The 27,247-nt window shown below is 31.0% G+C and overlaps 4 protein-coding genes and 2 pseudogenes across 4 annotated transcripts in view; 1 reads left to right on the top strand and 5 right to left on the bottom strand.

Annotated features, from left to right (window-relative positions):
• LOC132933962 (uncharacterized) overlaps nucleotides 1-1,375 on the bottom strand; it is a 31,167-nt gene extending 29,792 nt beyond the window's left edge. Inside the window, exon 1 of the mRNA XM_061000234.1 lies at nucleotides 1,313-1,375. Within this exon, the coding sequence (XP_060856217.1) occupies nucleotides 1,313-1,375 (63 nt within the window). The remainder of the gene's footprint in view (nucleotides 1-1,312) is intronic.
• Nucleotides 1,376-3,319: 1,944 nt separating this feature from the next.
• Nucleotides 3,320-4,203, bottom strand: LOC132942530 (SCAN domain-containing protein 3-like). The gene has a single exon (XM_061011043.1). It carries the CDS (start codon nucleotides 4,201-4,203, stop codon nucleotides 3,421-3,423), a length of 783 nt encoding a protein of 260 aa, XP_060867026.1. The 3' UTR covers nucleotides 3,320-3,420.
• Nucleotides 4,204-5,197: 994 nt separating this feature from the next.
• LOC132942539 (uncharacterized) lies at nucleotides 5,198-6,787 on the bottom strand. Its single transcript, XM_061011055.1, has 2 exons — nucleotides 6,707-6,787; nucleotides 5,198-6,508 (listed from the first exon to the last, which is right to left on the bottom strand). The coding sequence occupies exons 1-2, from the start codon at nucleotides 6,785-6,787 to the stop codon at nucleotides 5,198-5,200; spliced, it is 1,392 nt and encodes a 463-aa protein (XP_060867038.1).
• Nucleotides 6,788-6,873: 86 nt separating this feature from the next.
• LOC132942541 (protein FAM200C-like) lies at nucleotides 6,874-7,506 on the bottom strand. The gene has a single exon (XM_061011070.1). It carries the CDS (start codon nucleotides 7,504-7,506, stop codon nucleotides 6,874-6,876), a length of 633 nt encoding a protein of 210 aa, XP_060867053.1.
• Nucleotides 7,507-15,783: 8,277 nt separating this feature from the next.
• The window catches only part of LOC132942549 (uncharacterized), an 85,931-nt pseudogene continuing 74,467 nt past the window's right edge, over nucleotides 15,784-27,247 (bottom strand).
• LOC132933552 (uncharacterized) lies at nucleotides 19,136-19,983 on the top strand (annotated as a pseudogene).

Here is a 27,247-nt window from a genome sequence, read left to right on the forward strand (position 1 = left end):
ATATCTACGATCTAACCTATTTATGTACCTAACTCGTTACAATTTAGACAACATTACCAGAATTATTATTATTATTTCTTTTTTACTCTCCCTCAGTTATGTATTATGTATGAACTATAGATACCTACAGACTTATATTATGTAATTTTCAAATTAATAATTTAATATTTAGACTTCATCCATCTTAATTTTTGAGCAGTTATAGAATTAAACTAAAAGCTAAATAAATAAAAAAAAGTGAACATTTTTACAAAATTCATGAAAATCACGAACATTTTGCAAATAATTTTGTACCTAGTTAAAAATGTATAAATTTTTTAATTTTTTATAGTTAAGGATTGAAAATTTTAAACAAGGTTTTCATAAGTATATCATAGCGTAACTAAAAAACCTAAAATCATATATAGATAAATATATATATATATATATATATAAATGATACACAGTTTTTTTTAATAGATAATTAAAGTTCAAATTTAGGGGAAATTATACAATGGAGTGTAGAAAAACGATTTTAGTTATTTTGTTGTAACTTAAAAATATTTTTCGCAAGTACTTGAAACTTTTAAAGTATATAATAATATTGAAAACACACAACAAAAATTGTTTGGCAAAAATTAATAGTAATATACATTGGGTACCTACTTAGAATAAGAATAATAAGAATAATTTCATAAAATATACTCAGTAATACGTATAGGCAGGCATGCAGTCTTCACACAGAATCGTTTTTCATATACAATGATTTTATATTATTAAATGCCAATTAAACATACCTATCCATTACAGTGGCCCCTCTGGCACCTACTTTACAGAAGAGTGGTACCAGCTTTTCCCAACTACTTTTTCCATTTAGTAATGAATTTATTCAATTTCAGATTTTAGAATTTTAAAAAGACTCAAAGTACATTTTTCAAATACAAACTCTGTTGTTCAAATGTGAACCCACCCCCTTTTTATTGTAAATTATTTAATGAATAATTTTTGTGAAAATGTTGGTGTATTTAATTTAAAATGAAATGTTTTCCGCTATTCAGAGGGTTTAGTTTATAAAAAGTTTGATATTAATAGTTCTCAAAAAAGTCTGTTATTTTGAGGTCTTTGTTTGGATAAGTTTCACTGTATCTAATATTAATGTAATTTATAATTATATTTCACCAGATCCCTTTTAATTTTTCTAAATGACATATTTTGTATATTAAACGCCAAATATCACTACATAGTTTTGTATTCCTGCATGGTACATGTTGTTTAACTCAAACTGGTATTGGACGTAATGTTAATTGTTTCTTTATTATGATTTTGTTTTTACATTATTTCTATGCTGTCGATACATATCTTCCTGTGACACTTTCCTTGTAAGTTTGCTTTGCATTTTTGGTATGTTTGAAGTCTCGACGGTCTTAAAAAAATGTGTAAAATTATGAAGTTATATAAACCATAAACAGACTGAATAAACAACCAACTCCATGGAACTGTTTGCGTTGTTATCGAAACGTGTACATTTTAATATTACCAGGTAACTGATTTTATTAAAAGTGTAAAATTAATAATTTATGTTGGATTGTCATGTAGTGCATCATATCATTATTGTAATGTGTTCAATCGATTAATTTTGTACTTCCGTAACAGTGTCGTGTGGTCACGGTCATATGGTATTTTGCATAGGTTCTAAAATGGTGTGGTTAGAGATTAATTATGAATTATTTTTCGTTGAAATTTTGGCACAAAAGCACGCGACCCACCACTCAAAAAAAAATAAAAAATAATTAGATTCCTATGATAACATATTATAATTGATTATCATGCACATGGTCTGTAATAAAAACAAGTTTTAGCAGTTTTTCATGTTGAGACGTGTGTCTATAAGCGATTAAATAATTCGCAAGTACAAATTGTTTGTGCTCCGGGCGGCCGTGTAAATATTAGCTACATGTCTCGACACGTTAGTAATATATGGTAGTTTGGAACACATTTAATGTGTTCAGTGTTCACCAAACATATTTTTATCGTGTCGCGATTTCGCGTCGTTCGTTGAAACGATAACACTGTACATTACCCATTAATTGCGCCAGTGGGCTCTCAAGTCAACTAATAACTTCTAATTAGGTACATTATTTTGGTATGCACCTATACCAAAATAAATATTTTACCATCTTACATATGTATCTTATACATTTCTTGTGCACCACCTTAGGTGAACCTCATGAGCCGCCACTGGTTTTAATTATTTTTTCTTAAATTAATTAATTTTTGAGGTTGTATGGTTAGTAAAACTATACCACAGCTGTTTATTTTGTTGGTTATCAACACTTGAATCGAATATAATTGAAAATAAGTACATAATATATTAATATCATTGAGTAAATTATATTACTATTATATACCTACTTAATACTCAATGATAAAATTAATGATTCTGTGAGTATGAGTTAATGTCTGCATGAGTGTTTGATAATTTTTACTTTTCACAATGGCTAAACAATTTAAAACTATTCTATTTAATTTCACGCGTTATGGAGTCATAGTTAACAAAAAAACATTTTATACCTGTAATTACCAGAAATGGAAAACCGTAGTTAATATAACCAGAATGTATGACCACATATTATATAATGAATGTACTAAATGCTCAAATATGGTAAAAAATACATCAAGTGGTATAGTTGAATCTAATGGAAATGTTGACTTCGACAAGCTTGAAACTCAATGTGAACCAGTCAATAACTTCCAAATTTCAAATGCCAAAGAAAATAACCAAGAGACTAAGGAACAAAAAAAAGTTATTCGTAAACGTAAACGTAATGTGACAAACTTTGTCGATTTTATAACAAAAGATAAACAGGTTAGTGTATAATCAAATATTTATAATTTTTTACATTAGATTCCTCCTTGATTTAACTATTTTAACTCATTCCATGGACATAGTTCGTCGCGAATGTCTATGCAATTCTTATTCTCTTGTACATTCTCGGTCTTTAAAAAAAAGATTTTACATTTTTCAATATGACAGGTTAGACTATTATTATATAACTATATTTTAGATTCTGAGCAGAGCGATTGAATTGATTGAAAATGAATCTGAACTTTCATGGGATTTTAATTTTTCTGAAAGATGTTTCCAATCTTTTAGAGTCCAGTGGTTCCCAACCTTATTTATTCTACGCCCCCTTTGTAGATTTTCAAAAATTTCGCGCCCCCCCACATATAAATTGAAAAAATTATAATTTTTTTGTTTACTTTACATTTTACAAATAAACTATATAATATTTAGAAAGACTACTTTTTATTGATGATAGTAATTATAAAATATAAATAATTGTAAATAATATAGTATTATAATGAAATTATAAATTGACGTGAGTAATTAATTAAATTAGTAAAAAATATAAATAATAGAATGTATAATAAAATTAACATTTAATGTGAAGGCTGACAACACTTTTCTTTGGACAATTTTTTAAAGTTCGGCTCGATGTTTGATAAAGAACACCTCAAGTCAGATTCGACATCCAAGCGATTTCTATGTTTGGTTTTTATAATGGCCAAGCTGGAGAACCCAGATTCACATAAATAAGTCGATGAAAATTGTACAAGGACTTGTAAGGCTTCATTTGAAATTTCAGGATAAATGGGTTGGTATTTTACCCAAAACTCTTCCAAAGAGCTGCCACTGTTAAAATCAATTTTTGCGCGTGAATCGTTCTTCAGCTCGATTGCCTGTTCTTGAAATGTATCCGGCAATGTGTCTACGTTAGCACTGAATGGACAACTTGTTAGCGTATATTTCCAACTTTCGTTAGAAAAATCCGGAAAATATCGCATGAATTCATCAGTCAAACAGTCAAGATGATCAATCACTATACTTTTCAATCCAGCAAGACAAATAGATTTTTCCTCATCAGAGATAAGTTCGTTCAATCGACGGAAAGACGAAAAATTAGGAGTCTCTTTGTTTACTCGGCGTTTCCACAGCTGTATCTTTTCTAGAAATGAGTTTATAGAATCTTTGGCGGTTATAATATTCGTATTCCTCCCTTGTAATTTGAGATTTAGGTTATTAATAGTTTCAAAAATATCTACTAGGTACGCAAAGTAGAATGTGAAGTTTTCATCGGTAAAATTCTCACGAAGATTGTCTTTTCCTAATTGTAAAAGCATAATTTCAACTTCAGATTTTAATTCGTACAAACGTTCAAACATATTCCCTTTGGATAACTAACGAACCTCTGTATGGAATAATAAAACAGAATGTTCCGCGGACAGCTCTGAACAAAGAATCTTAAAAAGACGCGAGTTAAGTGCACTGCTTTTGATGGTGTTAACAACTTTTATACATACTTCAAGTACATTTTTAAGTTCAGATGGCAGCGTTTTTGCAGCTAAAGCCTGTCGGTGTATTACACTATGAGAACCAATTATTGACGGGTTTTTATTTTTTGCTAGGCTTACAAAACCCGATCTTAACCATAGCATTGCAGGTGCACCGTCTGTGCAGACACCTACAACATTTTTCCAAGACAAACCATTCTGATCAAAAAATATGTCAATGGCAGACAAAACGTCACTGCCTTTTGAGGTGGAATTTAAAGCCTGGGAAAATAGAAGTTCTTCTGCGATGGACTGTTCATTTATAAAACGGCAGTAAACTAATAGGTGGCAACAATTGGCCACATCAGTTGATTCATCACACTGGATCGCAAAGAATACGGAACGTTTTAATTTATGAATCAACTGATTTTTAATGTCCAAAGTTAATTCATCTATACTCTGTTCAAAATAAGAAACCTAGACGGCGGCTAGCTACTGCGCAGGGGCGTGGCTAGACAAATAGCACGGACATAAATCAACGCCACCGCAGCGCTTCGGCGGGAGCGACTCATTAGTCTATCTTTGATAAGTGACATGAACACATAACTTAAAATGCATTGTATACCTGTTCACGCCGTGCGGCGAGGTGTGTGTGCGTACTTCTCCGTACGTTAACACGTTATACAACCAATTTATTTTATGTTTTCTAATTTATATTATGTTACCTTTTGTTTCAATGTATATTTATATTTTTTCTCTTACCAGGTGTAAAATACATACGATCGTAAAAAATAAAAAAACAATTTTTAATTTTTAATAAATATATTTTAATAAAAAATAAACAAAAATAAAAAATATATGATACAATTATATTATAAAAAAAAAGTTAGTCAGAAGAGTCATTCGATGTGTCTCCTGTAATGGTTAGCACACATGGTTCCATTCCATCAATAATCTCGTCCATGATGTCGTCAACTTTCCAAATCTTGTTTTCTTCATCAATCACGTGCTTGATAAAATTTTGCCAATTTTCTGGTGTAACTCTGTCAATTGCCGTGTTGAGAAGTCGGCGGACGTCGTCAGCCTTAAATGTTGTGTTCTCCCGTTTGACGTAGCCTTTTACCATCGCCCACGCTAGTTCAATTGGATTGAATTCGCAGTGGTACGGTGGTAATCGGAGAACGGTGTGCCCTGCGTTGCTAGCCAAGTTGTCGATAACATACGATTTCTCGCGTGGTTTTAACTCCCGCAGCTTAGCTAAAAGTTCAGGCTTTAACATCGGCCTGTCGAAAGTAACTCCTTTCGCATTAAGCCACTCCAATATTACGGATTTTCTTGCACTTGAAGTAGGATATTTTTCGGTTTGGACTGAATGGTAGGGTGCGTTGTCCATAACAATAATAGAACGAGGATCAAGTCGAGGAAGAATAGACTGAAACCACTCTTTGAAATTATCGCCGTTCATTTCATCGTGGTAGTCAGTGCTATTCTTTTTGGACTCGAAACATAACAGCCCACCCTCGAGGAATCCTTTGTCTGAACCGATGTGTAACACAATCAACCGTTTCCCCTTACCAGTTGGGTTTGTCGGCCCGGTTGTTAGACCCTTGTTGAATGCATCGTGTTTGGACCGTACCGTTTTATCTATCCACACCCGGTCTACACAATCACCTGCGTTCAACCACGTCTCATCCAAATAGTAAATCGATCGACCTTCGTTTCGATACTTGCGGATGTCATATAAATATTTGCGGCGCCAAACAATCAAGTCTTCTCTCTCTGTCAAGACACTGCACCTTTTCCTCTTTGTAAACACAAAATCCAATTTCTTTATAATGTTGTACAAAGTAGTACGCTTGAAGTTAGGGAGCGACGGATCTTCGTTAACTTCAAACAAAATTTTGTCGATTGTAGGGAGTTCACGACGCAACCAAATTGAATGGACCTTTTGCCGAAGTCCATTGCGGTCCAAATCATCGATCTTATTAAAAAGCGATGTTTTTACTCGCTTTGTGTTTGGAGAAGTCACAGTGTTCTTTTGCTTATACTCGACGATAGTTTTCATTATTGTATCATAACCTATACCCGTGGCTTTTGACAGATTGTTATACATATCACTGCATGTAATATCTGGAGTTTTCATCAGAGTATCTTTGTACATATTAACAATGATACTCTTTTGTCGACTGTGTACATACTGCAAAAAATAAATAAATGTTAACACACATCGAAGACGAATATTTCAAATGGTAATTCTTTAGTATGTGAGCACCAGTCTACTTGCTTTATCCATATTATAATTTTACACATAACTCAATTTTCACATACTAACAAATACCTTTCAAATGTGTGATTATTTGGCATAACCAATCAATAAAAAAAAAGTTTAACTTACTTTTCCTTTTGGATTTTTTCTTATTGGAGAAATAACTTCGTCTGGTTCAACAAGATTGCGGTTTTCACTGTGCTCACTCATAGTAAAAGAATTGTAAGTAGAAATTGCGAGGTTAAAAAACGGAGGACGTTGTAACGGAACTAACACAAATTCTACAATGAACAATATTATTTGAAATTCAACGGAAAGGCGCGTACATGCGAACACCTGCCACCAGCTGCGTCGCGCGTAGTCGGCCGAGCTGGTGAGCAGGTGGTTGATTTGGTGGGGAGAACAATGGGCGTAGCCTGACCGCCGCCGACGAAAACTGGTCGCCGCCGTCTAGGTTTCTTATTTTGAACAGAGTATATACGTCGTTTCACTGTATTATCTGAAAGAGATAATTGAGCTATTTTCCTTTTGCTTTCTTCACCAAGTACTATTTCAACAGCTTTAAGTATGCTAGGTTTAATTAATGTTTCACCCAAGGTATGGGGTTTCTTTTGCTGAGCCACCATGAAGGCGATGTGATATGAAGCTTCAATAATTTTTTCATTATTCTGTTGAAACTCACCGGTATGGTCAATTTTCATTTTACTTAAAGAATTTTTTTTAGCAACAAAAAACTCTTTAGGTTTTCCTTTTAGCATCGGATGAGCTGTGGTTAAATGTCGTTCTAGTCGACTAGGTCGGAGGGCATCGTTACTTAATACAACGTGACAAATAACACACTGAGGCTTTTGGACACCATCTTTTTCAATGAACGTAAAACCAAATTTGACATAATCATCGATATACGTTCTTATTTTCGGAGGAGCCATTACTTTGATATACGTGCACTCGCGACGACTACGTACTACGACACTGACGTGCACTGAGCAACTGCAAAATAAAACTAAATCGAGTCTAAACTAATCTAATAGTTTTTTCCCCTGGCTTTTTCTTATCGTACTGATTAATTTACGGACGATGTGGCATGGTGCACTATGGCTAAACACTTGTAATCTTTATCGATCACTTTATCGACTTTAACGACCCTATATTCTATAATCTATATTCTATAACGATAACCAGTCTTTATTAATTTTTCATTTTTTCTCTTCATTTTAAATATAATAAAATTTGATAAATAAAAATTTTACTTTGTGATGACTGCTTGCGCCTCCCCGGCGATGTGTATACGCCCCCCAGGTTGGGAACCGCTGTATTTAGACCAATATTACACAAATGACTCTCATTTTGTTTATTTTGTTGGAATATTTTGCATGGAAAACAATAAACAGAGTCTTTAACTTTGGAATAAACAACCCATTTTCTATCAATCATATCACCATTTGATAACTTACGATAGTAATTATTTGAATTAAACCTTCTTTTTTGACCATTTTCATAGTTAGTTATGGGAAAATCATAATTCTCTACTCTTACGGGGCCTAGTTTTACAATTTAATACTTATCTGTATTAGTTAACAGCTGAGGCCAATTAGCAGGATCGGAGTGATCATAAGAAGTTGTAATTACATCACAAGTGGTATATTTTTCATTTGTTTGAACATAACTCTCCAGTTCTTTGTTAATGTTCTTCACTAAATTAACATCAGCATCGACCAATTGAATCTAAAAATGATATATTGAATAGTTTTTATGATACCCAATTAATATGTCAGAATACATCCTACCTCAGACTCAACAATATTCTGTTCAACAATTTCTGGTAAATTAACATCAGATGTAGTATCAACCATTTCAATCTAAAATTCATAAAATTTACAATAATAAACTAGCTAAATTAACCATTAAATTAAAGTATCTATTTTATTTGTTAATTGTTTATTAGGTAGCCATACACGAGCGGATTTCATGACGGATTTGATCTGACGGACTAAATCCTTAGGTCCTCGACGGATTTGGTCCGTTGGACTAGGTCCTTTGACGTGTCCACTAACGTGAAAATAAAAGTCCGTTATTTTTCGCGGAGCGAATCCACCAGCGGACCATGTCCGCTGGTTAGTGGAGGAAATCCGTTGATTTTTATGCTGAGGACCCGAGTCCTTTGGTCTTTCAAGACGTACTGAAAGATCTGCGGATTTATACGACGGACTACAGCTGGTTTATCAGTTATTATTGTTATGTTATCACTCATCTATGAATTTGTGTTAATAAAATTTTATTTTATAATCGTAATATTATAATATTACGATATATAGGCCTATGATAACTAAAATATGAAACATAAGTTTGAGATTTAATATTCTCCAAATATCTGGAAAATACGGCGTCGATGGTGGTCCCATATTTTGTAGTAGATTCTTGTGGATCATTATTTATGCGTAAATTTAATTTTTCTAAGAGAAACGTTAGTCTCTCTGATTTTTTATCAGCGAAGTTGATGTTGAAATCGCCAGCCAAGATAAGTGGAAATTTATGGGAATTTCCATCAAGTATTATTGACCCTTCTACAGTGTACTCCAGTAAAGTGCGATGAATAAAATATTCTACCTCGTCCAATTTTGGATTTGGAGTAATGTAAATGACTACAATGACTATTTCTAGGCCATTTTGCAGTTTGCATAAGCACGCACAAATATCTCCAACATTTGAGCGTCTAACATTTACATCTACAACATTTGCCACATTTATATCAATATTCGGAGTCATAATATTGGTAGTATCATTATTATTATTTTGGTAAATGGCTACCCCACCTTTTGAAACAGTATCTCGTTTGAAATGAACTATGCAATTGAAATTAGGTATGTCGATCGGATAATCATTTTACATGCAAGTTTCACTTAGAAGTAATACATTTGTTTGTCTAGTTACGGGACAAATGAGTTTGTTTTGTTGGTAGATAAGTGAATAATAATAAAAATAATAATAATAAAAAAAAAACGATAACGCAGCATGTATCATACACTGTGTAATTTTATCATATCCACTATCCAGATATAAATATATAAATGTATATTATATAATATAAACCGTATAATTATTAATTATAGGTACATTATTATTCCTTGGAAATATATCTGCAAACAATAGCCGCCGACAGCCGACCTTCGATCGCAGATAGCATTGTATGACAATACGGGTCGCCGCGCGGTAGACAGGAGGGGGATTACGGGATTCCGCAGGTAGTGGTCACGCTTTTTCGTTACGAAAAATTTTTTTTCAGTCACCACACCAGGCCTGCGATAAAAGCTATGCAATAGCTTAAAAACATTAAAATAAATAGGTACTTAATAGTTGCCCTCAGACTTTTGTGTAGCAATTTGACTATTAAAATAATAACAAAATTAACATTACCTATAAAACATTTTAATCTCTGAACAGTATAAATCATTTGAGAACTGCGGGGCCTTAAATATAATTTTAAAATCGCGGGGCCCAGGGCAACTGCCCCGATTGCCCCCCCCCCCCTCGCGCCGTCCCTGATTATAGATAGTCTGCGTTCTGTAGAAAATCGAGTACGAAGGGAAACTCGTCAAATAATTAATGGTCAACAAGTTATGAATTTAATTTACCTACCTAATAAAAATTATTATTCTTTCATACACGCTGTCAGTACAGTCAGTACATATTGTATACAATTGTAAAACTTATTTAAATATACTGTTCTAGGCAAGGAGATCAATTATTACTTCTAGGGATACTAACATCATTATCTTGGCAGATGCATTACGGCTTGTACAAAATGGACGGTATGACACTATGGCTTACCTTTAAAAAGTAGCATACTCATCAAATAATTATTTAAATCAGCAAATAGGCCCCATTCCGAATAGTAAACTTGAAAATAACTTCTGTTTTTACAGCCAACTAAAATCATATTTACCTTATAATCTAGATATCAACCTACAAGTAGATGCCATTATTTTGGAACCCCTACCACTCCCACCACCACTACTACCTCGTAAGGTTAGAGGCCGTGGTCGTGGTAATATGCAAGTCGTTGGTCCAGTCCCAAATAATAGGATTCAAAGACGTTGAGGAAGACCAATTGGACGTATACAGGCCAGAGGCCGAGGAGTAAATAATTCACCAATAGGTAAATCTAAATATAAAAAAAATAGTTAAATATATTTCATAATGCAGAAAATATTTTAATTTAATTTATTAGTAGAGGAAGTGGAAGATGTGGTTGAACCATTATATGATGATCACAGACAACCCGAAGTAGCTGAAAATCTATTAGTAGAGGAAGTGGAATATGTGGTTGAACCAGTATTTGATGATCACAGACAAGCCGATGTAGATGAAAATCAATTGTTATTAACAAATGGTAATTATATATAATATAATTAATATACAAAAATAAAAAATTCTATTCTATTCAATAGAAGTACCAGCTTTATTCATGGTAAATACCACACCGGTTCATTTTGCTGTTCCACCAATTGGAGGTACCTATAATAAATAATCTCGTTAGCTAAAACAACCTTTTCAATTATAATTATTATAGCAAAAATCTACTTTTTAGATTCTGAGCGAAGCGATGAATGTATTGATTTTACAATGATGTGTGTTTTTTTTTTTATTTTTCAAAAGTAAAAATTTCCCAGTAGTTTTCACAAGCGACGTGAAAAACAAAAGAAAAATTAAGGAAAAACGGGAATTTTTATGCAAAATCTGTTTTTGAGAAAATCGATTTTGGTTTTTGGTGTTACTCTAAAACAAATGACCATAGGGACATGAAATGTTGACTGAATGTTTATATTAGCATTTTCTATACACCATAAAATTTACAAAATATTTTGACTCTTTTTGAGCTGTTTACGGCCATTGTGAGTTTTCAATTTTTTTAGTTTTTTTTTCTATAAATATCAATAAAATTTTATTTGTCGGGTAAAAAAGCGTGAAAATTTAATATAAGGCTCCCGATATATCGTTTTAATAGCAGTTGAAAAAAATTAAAAATCCTTAGTCACAGTTTTTATATCAGTTTTTAATTAACTAATCTACCTATATTAACTTTTAGTTGTAGAGAAGAGTTATATCGGATGACGTATAATACTCGATTTTCGATATTTCATTCTCAAAACCGATAAAATCGTTTTGCGTTTTCACTTTTTTACTTGTGAATAATTAGTATAAAAAAATTAAAATATCAAAAATCGAGTCTTAAACGTCACCCAATATAACACTCCTCTACAACTTTTAATTAAGGTATTTTTATCTAAAACCATCGAGTAAGCCGTATTATTGGAACAATATTGCCATATTTTTGTACGGTATTGTCGCTCATGTGGCATCCTCTTAGTACAATCCATTATACGGTGACCCACTTGTAACCTACTGTACAGCAGAGTGACATCCACTTACCTGCTTTTATAATAACGAGTTTGTTTTATTTAATAAAAGGATTTCAATATTAAGAATTAAAAAATCATGAATTATATTGGTAACAAGTACATTCCCCATAAAATAAGTTGTAACTGCTGGTGGTCTTGCTGTTGCGGCTGGTGGTGGTGGTCTTGCTACTGGTGGTGGAGGTCTTGCTGCTACTGCTGCTGGTGGCGTTGGTCTAGCTGCTGTTGCTGGTGTTGGTGGAGATCTTGCTGCTGCTGCTGATGCTGATGGTGGTGGTATTACTCCCGCTTCTACTGGGTGTAGTCATTGTGTTTCCATATGCAGCGCCCAATTCATTTTCCGTTGCTCATAAGCTGAGGTGACATGTGCAGTTCAGCCGAGAAACTACCACATGGTTATTACTATTAGCCCCAGAGAATATTCTTGAATTTAATTTTGAATTCTATTTAAATTCGTAAGAACATTTGATGTTTGTTTTCTTGTAGGGCGCAGGTTATTTGACAGTAGAGTACAGTTTTGTGGAAATTTTTGTTCAGGTGAGTTTTTTTCCAAAAAATGTAGCACTCTACTCGACATTTTCCACTTTGAAGAAAATGTATGAATCATAAATATGTTAATTCCTATTGGTAATTAGGTAATTTTTCCATTTTTTCGTTTCTATGGTTGAATCTGCCGGGTACTAAAAATATTATTAAGTATGCCCGGACACCAGATATACTTCGCGCGCACCACTAATCACCTACCGACTCTTGTACACTATAACCTATGGTGTGTTTGTGTGTGAGTAACTCAGTCGGCAGCGGTCGGGATCGCCTCACGAGTACCGACGAGCTACGTAATATGAATGTAGTGTGTATGTGTGTATTTGTGTGAGTGTAAAAACTAATAATAAAAGGTAACACGTTTAAAGTAAATAATTAGTTGCTGTATAATTCACGATAGTGGTGGGTCGTTCATGAACGAATCGTTCCAAAAGAACGAGTCCAGAGGGGGAACGAATCGGAACGATTCCACCTATTCGTTCCTTTTAGGTGCAATAGGTCCAAAACCAAATTGTTCCTCAGTCTGTTGTGTGATGTCGTGTATCACTATATCAGTCGTATCAGTTGTATATACACACTCCCAAGTTCCAAACCTAGCTGCATTTGGTGCGCTCGCATATTCCCCACTACTTTATTTATTAGCAACAATATTGTAAATATTGTAATGTACCTACTAACGTAAACGTACTATGCTATCGCCTGTCATATTATTATTATTCTACATTAATCCATACGTTCCGTCGCGCACTCACGCGTCGGCTATGCATTATGAAACGCCCAAGCGCACGGTGGCACGGTATATTATATTCTATTTATGGGATGGGAGATGGGACTATAAAATTTAAAAATAGCTTGATTTATTAAAATAATAATGAATAATTTTAGTATAAAGATAATCGAAATAATCGAATCATTTACGCCGTGGTTTGTTTATCGGCTAGTCGCAGTTCGTTTGACAATCATTATTTTCATGGTAATTACTAACTATTTTGTTTTACTTTTATTAATTGTTAGTTGTTAGTGTTGTTACCAATTTTTTAATAAATAATAATGAGTAAGAAAACAAGCGATATTTGGTATCATTTTACTACAGCGAGTAACGAATTAGCAAAATGCAAATATTGCTCGGTTTCGTACTCATATAAAGGTGGTTCAACCGCAAACCTCAGTAGACATTTAAAACAAAAACACATTATCCAATATGATGTTAGGAAAAAAATGTGTACTGAAAAAACTGACAATCTAGATCTGGAGGAAAATATTGATGACCCTAATACAGTTTTAGTCCAGCAAAATACTTCTGTAAAACAAAACCAACCGGGGACATCTTTATTTTTGACTTCTAATACTTCCCAATCCCAAACACTAATGGACTCATTTATACCAAGACCACTCTCTATGAATAAATCTCAAAAAATTGACGAGCAATTAGGAATAATGATAGCGAAAGAATTTCAACCATTTAGTGTTGTTGAAAATATTGAATTTAGAAAGTTTGTTAAAATGCTAAATCCTAACTACTCAATTCCTTCTAGAAAAACCGTTTCTAAGTCCATCATACCACAATTACTAGAAAAAACCAAACAAAGAGTAAAAACTAATTTAAATAATGCCGAATATATCGCATTTACTACAGACGGCTGGACATCTTTGAACAACGATAGTTTCGTTGCTATAACAGTTCATTATATAGATAATATAGAATGTGTTTTAAAGTCGAATTTATTAGGATGCTATTATTTCGAAGAAGCTCATACTGCAATTAATTTATCCGAATTTATGAATGAATGTTTCGGCGAGTGGGAAATATCCGAAAAAATAAAAATTGCCGTTAGTGATAATGCGGCTAATATAACATGTGCAATAAGTTTGAACTCAAATTGGTGTCATATGCCATGTTTGGCACATGGCATGAATTTATTTAATTGCACAGAGTGGGATATCAGAAATACAAAATGTTCATAAAAAAGTTAAAACTATTGTAGAATTTTTTAAGCGATCAACAAAATCATACGTTAAATTAAAACAAACACAAACGCAAATAGGTCAACCATTACTTAAATGAATTCAAGATGTTGCTACGCGTTAGAACAGTACGTACGATATGTTCAAAAGATGTATTGATATTAAAGATTGTCTTAAAACAATAAGTGATGAGTTTTCTTTTTTAAAACCAATAAATCTTACTACAATAGAGGAACAAATTATAATTAAAGCGTCCTACGATTTACACATAAAGTATAAGAATGAGTTAAGTTCAGATATTACAAAACAACTTTTGTGTTTAAGAAATTTTCTTTGTGTTAATAACTCAACATCTGTGTTGCATAATATTAAAGACCTAACAGTTTATTTAATCGAACATGACTTGGCATCGTCTTTTCATGACGTTTTTACGCTGTGTTTAATTTTTCTGACTATTCCAGTTACAGTCGCTTCTGCTGAACGTTCTTTTTCTAAGCTTAAGCTCATAAAAAATTATCTTAGAAACTCAATTTCACAAGACAGACTTACGAACATTGCAATTCTCAATATTGAAAGAGAAAAAACCTCAGAACTTGAAATTGACAAAATTATAAACGACTTCGCAAATTTAAAGTCAAGAAAAAAAATTTTCTAAAGTAGTTTCAATGTTTTTATTAATTGCAATGTTCGTAAGTCGGTCTTGTGAAATTGAGTTTGTATTGTTTCTAAGATAATTTTTTATGAGCAAAAGTATTTCAAATAAAATAATGTTAGTTATATAATATTATGCATTATTAAATATTTGTATATTACCTAGTACCTATTATTTAATAAGTACCTAATTAAAAAGTGTTTCTAGTGATAAATGTAAAATGATTTTATTTTGTGGTGATCATTACAACATGAGTAATATATTTTGTTTTTTTAATTTAATGTTATTCTTTAAACGTATCATACTTTTATAGTATTTAAATGATTAAATGTACATACATTTATTAAATTTATATATATATTATAATATATATATATATTTATATACCTACATTTTAAAAATACCTACCTAAAAAAATTTACAAGATGTGATTAATTTATAAATGTTTATAAATGTTGCTAGGTTGCTTACAAGTAAGTAATGGGTAAACAATAAATATATATAAAATTATATATATTATTATATAAATATAATCATTAATAAGGATAAATCATATTTTATCACTGCTTATTTTTTATTTTTTTGGAGGGCCCATTTTAGTCTTTGCACACGGGCCTCCAATGGCCTATTTACGCCACTGCGTCGACAAATTCCGGACTTACTAAAATAGTAGTATGTAATACTCGCCATTTGTTGGCAAGTACTCCAAAAGCACATTCTACAGTGCGTCTAGCTCTAGACAAACGGTAATTAAAAATTCTACGTTCGTCGTTAAGTCCTCGTTGTGGATACGGCCTTAATAGATTTGTGTGAAGGGAAAATGCCTCATCACCAACAAAAACATAAGGCTTTGGGGAACCTTGCGAACTAGGTAAACGTGTAGGACCAGGAATATTAAGTGCATTCGTATACAACTTTTTTCCAAAAGAACTTTCCTTAAAAATATTAGAATCAGATTCTTTACCGTAAGATCCAACATCAATGTAAATAAAACTCAAATTGGCATCAACTACGGCCATTAAAATAATCGAAAAATATTTTTTGTAGTTAAAAAAGAATGAGCCCGTGTTTTTTGGATTTTGTTTACGAATGTGTTTCCCATCTACAGCACCAAGACAGTTGGAAAAATTGGTTTTTGAATAAAATGTATTTGATATTTCCAACCAATGTTCAGTAGTGGGCTCAGGCATTCTTCCTTTTGCAACATGTTCCATATTGCAATACAAGTTTCTCGTACTATTTCACCAACAGTACTTTTGCCTATTTTAAATTCAAAATGTAACGCAGTAAACGTCATTCCAGTTGATACCTATAGTATAAAAATAATTAAATTACACATAGTTATAACAATTATATCTATAATAATAATAATTATTACATTTTAACTAGGTATATGTAAAATATTTACTTTAATAGGTTCATGTTTCATGTTTCATTATAATACATAGGTACTTTGTTTTATATCGTTTAAAAAAAAAAAAATAAAGTATACATTCGCACTAAAACCACTGTAGGACGTAGGTACTTCTCAGAATATTTGGAATTTGGAATTTATTCCGTTAATAAAGAATTATTATTATTATGATGATATATTGTATTATTATATAGTAGTGTTAGTCCAGGCAAATTAGACTCATTTTTGACAAATAGCGGAAAAAAAAGCTGGAAAGCTGAATTTTGGTATACACCTTTATTGAAGGGTACTAAGTAACATACTAAAAGTCCCCTAAGATTTGATGACCGCTACCTCCGCTAGAGCGCGCTTTGTGCAAGAAAAATCAGTTTTTCTCAAATAACTCGGTTGTTATTAAGATTATAAGAAAAATACTTATATACTATATTATAGAAGAGGTAATTACCTATAAAAAATGTACTTACAATATATTTCGTGGGATCAATATTTACCTTGATAATCGGACATCCAATATTATAGAATTGGTAATTTCTGTCTTACGGCGTCCGTAATTGTGACTAACACAGTTTTTTTTTGTATTAATTTTGTATAAATGAGCGGTTTATTGTTTTATAATTATTATCTAAACATAAAATAACTATTACATATAGAGGTAACCGGTAGGTATATAATAATAAAAATTAATAGAGAAGTTTTAGGGGACATGTATTAGTACAATTAGTATTGGGTAAACTTATTTTCAAAGAACTAAATTTAAATACGGAAGATTACCATGATATTGTAAATAATTTAAATAATTTTCAAAATGATCCCCCAAAATATGGGCAAACTGTTGTAGACATGACAATTTTACACACTCGCTTTAATGAATGCCTAAAAAACCTCGAAAAAAGAGGCCCAACTTCAAAACTATGGGTTCAATATTTTAATATGGTAACTCTAATGAAACATTTTGTAATGGCTGAACGAATAGGGGATTGGAAACTTCATTTACAGTGTGTTCAAAAAATGATTCCATATTTTCATGCTAGTGTACATTTCCCTTATGCTAAAGCTTCACATATATATTTACAAGATATGTACAAGTTAGAATTCAAAATGGAAAAGGAAGAATTTCAAAAATTCACTAGCGAAGGATATTTTACCATTAAACGAACTGATAAGTTTTGGTCGGGTGTGTGGTCTGATATGACAATAGAACAGACACTTATGCGATTGATGAAAAGCTCAGGGGGGTTAACTCACGGACGTGGCATAAGTGACAGTGTTATTATGAAGTGGACACAAAATATGAGTCCAGTCAATGAAGTATGTCAGAGTCTTGAGGATTTCTGTAGTTTAAGTATAGTTTTTTCAGAGCAACACGTTGAACTAAGAAGTGCAAGAATGAAGAGGGACAATTCTGACATAGTAAAACTGACCAATTGGCTATCTTCTTATTATCCATTTCCGGAATGTAAAGTAATTATGTCTATATTTAGTGGACTAATTGGCGATGCTTCTATTAATTGTCATGAAGCCGTTGAAATTGGTAGAGTTTCAATGGACTCTATAGTAGGCAAACATTTCAGTGATGTATCACTAAAAAGAACTAGCCGTGTTTTGACGCTAGCCAGCTTAAATTCCTCAATTAAAGTTAATGGCGAAGTAACTCCGATTGATCCACTGTTATTATTTCAACGTATTTCGTTCATTAAAAAAAGTGATGAAGAACTAAAGGAATATTTGAAATATGAGTTAGCCCCTTATCCTCTTTCAATTTTTAATGAATTAGGGATGAGAAAAAGTCAAAAATGTTCACACCTGTTGTAAATATGGAATTATCAAACTATATTTGTGTTGTTGATGGTGGGTACCTATTACACCGAGTTATATGGCCATCAAATCAAACTTTTGGTAATATTTGTGATTCTTACATATCATATGTTAAAAAAAATTACGGAGAAAAGTCCGTTATAATTTTTGATGGGTATGAAAAAAGTTCACAGAACACAAAAAATGTAGAACGCCTAAAGCGCTCCAATAAAACATGTTCTATGGAAATAATATTTAATGAAACAATGCGGAGTACAGTTAACCAAGAGTTATTTTTAGCAAATGAAAAAAATAAAACAAGATTAATTCACATGTTAACAAACAAATTTGAAAAATCTAATATAACTGTGAATCAAGCCTTAGACGATGCAGATACTTTGATCGTGAATACTGCCATTGATTTATCGTTAACAAATGAAACAGTTGTAATAATAGTTGGTGAAGATATTGACTTATTAATTATTCTAACAGGCCTGGCTCCTACAACCAATAACATTTTTTTCGTGAAACCGGGAAAAGGTACAATTGAAAGAAGAATTTATTCAACTAATAGCTTACAATCACAAAAAGATACAAAAAAATCAATTTTATTTGTACATGCATTTTGTGGTTGTGACACGACTTCCTCATTTTATAGAAAAGGTAAAGTACAGTGCTTTAATATTGTTGAGAAGCGGCCTTATTTATTACACTCAATAGAAACATTTTACGATCCTATTGCAAGTAAAGATAATATATGTAAGGCAGGTGAAATGTTTATTCTTGCACTGTACAATGCCAGTGAAAAAGAAACAAACCTCAATAACTACCGTTATCAATGTTTCGCAAAAAACGTATCCAGCAGTAAAAATGTGTTATTAACAATTCCACCTTCTGAAGCAGCTGCGCGAGAACATTCATTTCGAGTTTACCATCAAATTCAAATGTGGCTGGGAAATGAAAAAATACCAGTAGAATGGGGTTGGCATCTAAAAAGTGACTTATTATTGCCAATACCCTTAAAAGGTCCTCTGATTCCCGAAATCTTACTAAATTTAATTTCGTGTAACTGCACAAAAGGATGCACTGCTAGTTGTGGATGCCGAAAACATGGTTTAAAATGTTCCACGATCTGCGGATACTGCAAAGGAAATTCATGCCTTAATGCGATGGAAGCTATTGATGAAGATGATATTGAATCAATATCAGATGAAGATAACAAATCAAAAAAAGAAGCAGATGAAATAAACGCTGCTAATCAGGTATATATTTTAAACAATTATTAAACATAATAATAGATTATTTTTCTATATAAATTATTTCGATGTCGTGTTATTCAAATAGGTCAGTGATGATGATACACCTACTACTAGTGTTCAAAAACGACCAAAATTACATAAAAATTAAGATGATTATGTTATAAATAAAGTTTTGTTTAAGTTAATAAATAAATAATATTTTGTTTGTCGAGCAGTAACCGAAATTGTGTCATCGCGATATTAACCAATATTAATTTTTATTATTATATACCTACCGGTTACTTCTATATGTAATAGTTATTTTATGTTTAGATAATAATTATAAAACAATAAACCGCTCATTTATACAAAATTAATACAAAAAAAAAACTGTGTTAGTCACAATTACGGACGCCGTAAGACAGAAATTACCAATTCTATAATATTGGATGTCCGATTATCAAGGTAAATATTGATCCCACGAAATATATTGTAAGTACATTTTTTATAGGTAATTACCTCTTCTATAATATAGTATATAAGTATTTTTCTTATAATCTTAATAACAACCGAGTTATTTGAGAAAAACTGATTTTTCTTGCACAAAGCGCGCTCTAGCGGAGGTAGCGGTCATCAAATCTTAGGGGACTTTTAGTATGTTACTTAGTACCCTTCAATAAAGGTGTATACCAAAATTCAGCTTTCCAGCTTTTTTTTCCGCTATTTTATTTAATTTGCCTGGACTATGTGTAATATAAAATAATTTAAAACATAACGTAATAAAATTACCAGTTTATTTATTGTTGAAATATCTAATTTTGTCCAAATTTGAACCTGGAATACCGTCTATGAAAAATCCAATTTCGAAAAAATGTGCTCTTAAAAACGCTTACTCATAAAACAATATTGTAACTATGTTTTTTTAATATTTTTGATATGATATATTATAAACAACTTGGTAGGGTCTTAGTACTTATAAATTTGAAATATAATAATTTTTCCATCACCCAATATTTTGGTATAACCGCGCGTGGTTCGACCGCGCATATGTGAACGGTTGAACCGCTGCGGCTCGACCGCTATGTGTGGCTCGGCCCTTAAGCGGCTTAAGCTATTAAATACTGAATAGTATAATACTATAATAATCAAACTATAAAATATAAATAATAAGAAAATCATATAATAATTACTGCTAGAACCAATTATTTATAGAGGTACAATACTAGGAAAAACTGAAAATAGCACGGGTTTTAATTTGTGTGAGTGATCGTACGACCATCGCCGCTACTGCAGTCTGTAGGCCGTGGGGAGCAGAGACAATAATAATAACACTAATATAAAAATAAATTTAAAATATATAATATTGTTTAAGAATTATTTAGTTATTATAAATAACTGTATTTTTAATTTTTCCCTAGTGCCCCTACACTGTATAGTGTATATATTTCGATATAGTAGTGCAGTCTGCGTGTTTGTCGTTCATTATAGTGTAGTTCCTTATCGGTTTACTTTTTTTATGTACAACTTACAAGTTTTAAGTTTATAACTACGAGTCCATCCACGTCAAAATTGATATTATATTTATTTTAATTGGTAAGTACCTATTATTTAATTTTTATCGCTATGGTTAACTTTTTCAATTTTATTTTTACTAAATGATTTATTTACTAGATACATATTACCTACATCAGGTTGTTTCATTAATTACATAAGAAATCATGGGTAGAAACTAATCCTGTTGGCTGTTTATTTTTCACTTTTAATAATGAAACAAATGAGTCCAAATGTACTGTTGAAGGATGTATAAAACCTATTTTAAAAGGTCGGCATAGCAATAATCTTGAAACCCATATTCGTAGTTACCATCTTAACGAATATATTAATTTACAAGCAGTAAAAAATGATGATGGTCAAAATAAACAATACAAGAAATATGAAGAATCGCTTGGGCCGAGTTCTAGATTTTGTATACCAGCCATGTAATAGATACCCGAGGGATGACGATTTTGGCGTGAAAGTGGTGGTTTCAAAGATCATTTACATGGATTACCAAATAACGGAATTATACGGGTCAATGGAACCTGTCACAGATGATTTTTGTCTGGTCCAATACGAGAATATTCAGTTGTGAAGTCACAATCTACAGGCCAAACAAAATGGTGGCTTGGTCCCGCAAATTTCGTGAATCAAACACAGATATATTGTCTTTATGAAGTGACGGTGCTATTGTCAAAGCAAATAAAAAAATCAGACCCGGCGAAGAAATAACTGTAAACTATGGCCCACATTATTTCGGACCAAACAACGAAGATTGTATTTGTCATTCGTGTGAAATTAAAAAAACTGGACATTATTGAGAAGCTCGAGAACAAGGTACAGATTGCATAATGTCGAATTCATACTGCAGTGAAGAAGATTCAGAAAGATTACACAGATAAAATGTATTCACATGCAATGTGTGGGGAAATGTTATTGTACAAATGTTGGCTGGGAAGACACATTGCTTCCCATATGGTCCCGATTCATGAATGTGATGAATGTCATAGGGTTTTCAACAGGAAAGATACTCTTTATAGATACATAAAAACTGTTCATATAAAAGTGAAGCATTATTGTGATATATGCGGTTGTCAATTCATCACAAGTCATAGCAAAATTAGACACATCAACAGGACTCATAGCCAAGAGGATACCACAGTCCACTGTCCAAAATGTCTTTCGACGTTTTCTTACCAACTAGACCTATGATAACTATACCATGATAACTTAAGACACGCTCTCTTAAAACCGTATATGTGTAAGGAGTGCAATCAAAGATTTGAAACACCTTATTTGCTTCATATCCTTAGGAAATCACTCACATAATAAACGAAGTAACGATAACGACGATAAGCAGGACGGCGGTGTTATATAATTCACCTGTATGTTACACGATTTTGAGTGTAAAATTATTTGTTTTATGATTAATTGTAAGTGTAATAATATATTTTATAAATAACGTAATATACCTAAATTATTTTCATGTTTTCAGATTAGAAAATCAAAAAAAAAAAAAATTGTCAATTTAACGCGAAAGGAGCAAAACGACACTTCCATAATATTTTATAAAATTTTTTTTTTTAAAATTATTTTATTTTTAATTTTCCTAATAAGTTCGAGGAAATTACCTTATACTTGAAATACGTCGGCAGCCGAGTGTAGCTGTGTCTACAGCGGTTGCGGTGTGAAAGGAGAAGGTTATGGTTGATGGGTGGTGCGAGCGTGCCCAAAATGCCGTTTGTAAGACAACTCTTTTAAACGTCGTAACTGGCAATCAAATAGGTGAGTTGAGTGTTTATATGTTTTGTTTTACTTTTGTTTATTATGTTTGATTGTTTGCAGACCTTTTAGAGACAACCGCCCCACCAACCCCTACACCTGCCTCACCGCTACCAGGCTCCTCGCATGTCGCCACTCCGCAGACTCCAGGGAGGGTTGAAGGTTCCCCAACCTATTGAGGTTTTCTTACCAACTAGACCTATGATAACTATACCATGATAAATTAAGACACGCTCTCTTAAAACCGTATATGTGTAAGGAGTGCAATCAAAGATCTGAAACACCTTATTTGTTTCATATACTTAGGAAATTACTCACAAAATAACGATAACGACGATAAGCAGTTCGGCGGTGTTGTTTAATTCACCTGTATGTTACACTATTTTGAGTGTAAAATTATTTGTTTTATGATTAATTGTAAGTTTCATAATATATCTATTATTAAGTCGAAATTAATATGTAAAATTTTACTTCTTATTTAAGATAAATTATATAATAATTTTTAAAAACAAATTAAATGCTATACATTTTAACTATTATCCTTCAAATTTTTCAGTTTAGTGATCCAACATTTCATTCATACAAAATAGTAATAATTATACCTCTAAAAAATGATATAAGTATAATATTAAAATAAAATATATTAGAAATTTATAATTTATAATTATTGGTAAAATAATTGAAATTTCAATGTCAAAAATTAAAAAAAATAATTGCATTTAAGTAAAAATTTAAGGAAAATAGAATTCGTGATTTGTTAAATGGGGCAAATCCATATTCCAATGGTGTTGATTTATTGTAATTAAATTTTATTTTTATATTGATTAAAATTATAATTATGAATAAGATTAATATAAAAATAAATATTGCTAATATTGAAATTAAATTAAATATAATTATTTTATTTAAAAATTAAACTTTTTGATTGGAAATCAAATATACTATATATATATTAATAAAATTAATTATTTCATCAGTAAAAAGTTATGTATAAAAATAATCAAATAATATCAATGAAATGTCAATATCATGCATCTAATTCAAATCTAATATGAGAAATGTAATTTTATTATACGTAAAAAATTAGTTATTAAGAAAATTGAATTTGAAAATGTAAATGTTGCTTGTTTATATTTTAATATTTGAAGTATTAAAAAATAAATACTTAAAATAATTGTTGTTTTTTTTAATTATTTAATAAGTAAATATGGGTATCAGTGGCGCCGAACTAATGTTTTTTAGCTGTGGCAATAAATAATTACTTATACCAACCTACCCCCATTGGATATTAGAACTAAGTCGTGAGAGCAACCACCACCCCACCAATTTTAATCTAAAAAATATTTAAGTTATAATATTTACCACATTATGTTTACATTTTAGCATTATTTAATATTTTAAAATATTACAGTTAGGTTCATCTAGTCAAAATGAAAACTAAGTTATTAAAATCTAAAAACGATATTCACAGTCACTGATTTAGTTATTTAAGCTTTTCGTTAGGTACATCACATCATTCCGTAATAATTAGAACTATTAAATTATTTTTCTTATACCTGTTATAAACTAGCAATTTGGTTAATTGCTTAGCTTATAAGTTACAGGTAGCAAGACCGTTGGTAGAGGATTTCTTAGGTAGGTTGATCATTAATTAGACTTTGTTGAAAAGTTTAAGTTGTATATTTAAAATTGTTTTTCATAAAACACTCTTAGTCCAAATTGACAAAATCTTTATACTGTCTCTCGCCAAAGTGCTCGCATGTACGATGGTAAATCACGTCTAATCTACAGGCTGTTTCGGGTCTGGTTTTATCGCAGCAAGCGAATTGCGTCCCAATATCCCTTTTTCATACGAATTGCGTCCCGATAATATTTAACAACTATACTTATTGCGTCCTATGTATAAACTGTTGAATGGAAGAGATTAACAAAGTAATCCAAACAATGTTAAGTTTAATTAATAAAAAAGATTTTTAATACAGTGAACACCAAACATATAACTATACAATAATTTTTTGGGTGATAAATAAATTATAATTAAATAAATTATAATTTAATATTTCAACAAGTACATTATTTTACTTCCCATTTAATACAGACTTAGGACAGTCAATAGCAACATTAAATATTATATTGCTAAAGGTGGGTTAAAAATATTGTTTTTTTATCATTTCGTAATCATGTACATCAAAAATATTGTTTCCATCATTAAATATAAAAATAAAAGAATAAGTAAAAAAAAAAATAGCAAAAAATATCAGTTATAATATACAATTATTTATGGCTCGGTAAAAATTTGAACGATACAGTTTTTACATAATCAAATCGGGTTATTTCGTTCAAGTCGTATTTAATCATTTGTTTTCTTAAAAATTCTTGTTTTTCACATATTTCACGTCTTATTTTCTTTATTTGACTACTGCTGCGAATGCATTTCCCAAAAAGGGGACATTCTAACGAATCCAGGGATATGATTGGTTTTTGAACCTGAGTACCTGACTAGAGTTAGTTGATGTTTAAACCTGTCCAAGTGCGCACGTCTTTTTCATCAAAAGGTTAATTAAATTAATTTTAACAATGGATAGTTATATTTTAAATAATAATAACATTCTTCTAACACCTATGTTAGAAGAAGAAGAAGAAGAAGACACAATTATAGTGGTTAATTCATTGCCGAAAAATAGAAAGCCGATAGATAAAATGTTTAAACTTCGGGATAGTGAAGGTTATTATACTTCTCTTCCAATTCTGCCATCAACGCAAATATTCTAACTTTAGCTTCACGTTTTCCTTGACTTGGAAATTTTTTAGCTGTCAAAGCTAAAGATTTAAAAAATAGATCCATATCATCTAATTGGTTATTTTGCTTCATTAAAATTTGTTCATTTTGGTCCTGTATTTTTTTGATTAACAAATTACGTTCATTCGATCTTTTTATGAACAAATCAGCCATTTTGTTTTTTGTGGGACCACGCTCTTTTGAAAATGTTTGTTTGGGTGCATTATCATCTGTTTCATAACATTCCTCATTTTTATCTTCCAAAAGATGAGTAGTATCAAGGTCTTGATTAGAAGTATCATGGTCTTGACTAGAAGTGTCAAGTTCTTGAGCAAAACTGTCAAGTTCTTGAGTAAAACTGCCAAGTTCTTGAGTTTGAGTAACGTTGGATGTTGAACTGTATATATAATATTTCATAGGTAGTTAAAATATTATGTTATTAAATATTTAATCGTTTTAATTCAATATAGGTTGATGTACGTAAACATAGTAATAAAACTTTATGGTAATAAGCTGATCGACTAAATTCGTTAATGACAAAATTATAAAAATCTTTTAAATTTAGGTACCTACTATTAAAATTATAGATTCAATTATGTGATGTATGAATATTTTAGTATTATGCGTTAGGGCGTACTACAGTAGGTTAAATTTATTTTTATCAAATAAAATTACATTTGAAAATGTCACTGTCTATATAAAATATAACAATATAGGTAATATAAAAGTTTCATATATCCACGAATAATATTTTTAAATTAGGTACAACAAAATAACTAAAATCGTTATTCTTGGTTTTAATATTATGTAAAAAAAAAATAAAATAAAATAAAATTTGACATTATTGTATAATTATTGTTATCGTATTCTTCATATTTTATTAAAAATACTTATTTTAAATAGGATACTTTATCTTATCTTATTTACAATATCATATCATATTATAACATTTGTATATATATAAATTATACAATAATATGACCTTTTTTTTTACATTTTGTCTCTTCCATATTTATTAATATGTGTTATTATTACCAAATACTATAATACGTTCGTTTTCTACAGAAAAAAGTTTATAAATAGACTAAATTGAATTCTAATTCCATAATTCGAAACTTTAAATAATCGTCAATTAAAAATAAATCGTCAAAATAAATCGTCGGGTAAATATTTGTTTCATTATATTTTTCCACCAATATACTTTCACAAGTAAACAGTTATCAATAATTAGTTAAATTAGTAGTTAAATTATGAAAATTACTTTATTATAACTTATAGGTAATATAAGCAATACCTGCATTCATTTAAAGAATATATAAATACAAAGACGTAGGTACATTTAATACCATCAGAGACTGAAAACTCCAGAAAAATTATTTGAAAAATGTAGGCAAATTGAAAATATTTTAATTTATGATAACTAAGTTTTTTACTCATGACACGCATTATATTATGATTCAGTTTAATAAAACAAGCATTAAAATATATTACATTATAATGTAAATGTAGGTACCTTCGTTCGCATTCAACTTGCTCCAAAAAACCAAGAT

Source organism: Metopolophium dirhodum, chromosome 1 (assembly GCF_019925205.1).
Source record: "Metopolophium dirhodum isolate CAU chromosome 1, ASM1992520v1, whole genome shotgun sequence".
Lineage (NCBI taxonomy): Eukaryota > Metazoa > Arthropoda > Insecta > Hemiptera > Aphididae > Metopolophium > Metopolophium dirhodum.

Coding starts and splice junctions, on each gene's coding strand:
- LOC132942530 (XM_061011043.1), bottom strand. CDS start 4,203: ATGTTTGAACGTTTGTACGAATTAAAATCTGAAGTTGAAATTATGCTT.
- LOC132942541 (XM_061011070.1), bottom strand. CDS start 7,506: ATGGCTCCTCCGAAAATAAGAACGTATATCGATGATTATGTCAAATTT.
- LOC132942539 (XM_061011055.1), bottom strand. CDS start 6,787: ATGAGTGAGCACAGTGAAAACCGCAATCTTGTTGAACCAGACGAAGTT. Junction 6,509..6,706: donor GAAAAAATCCAAAAGGAAAA/GTAAGTTAAACT, acceptor TATTTTTTGCAG/TATGTACACAGTCGACAAAA.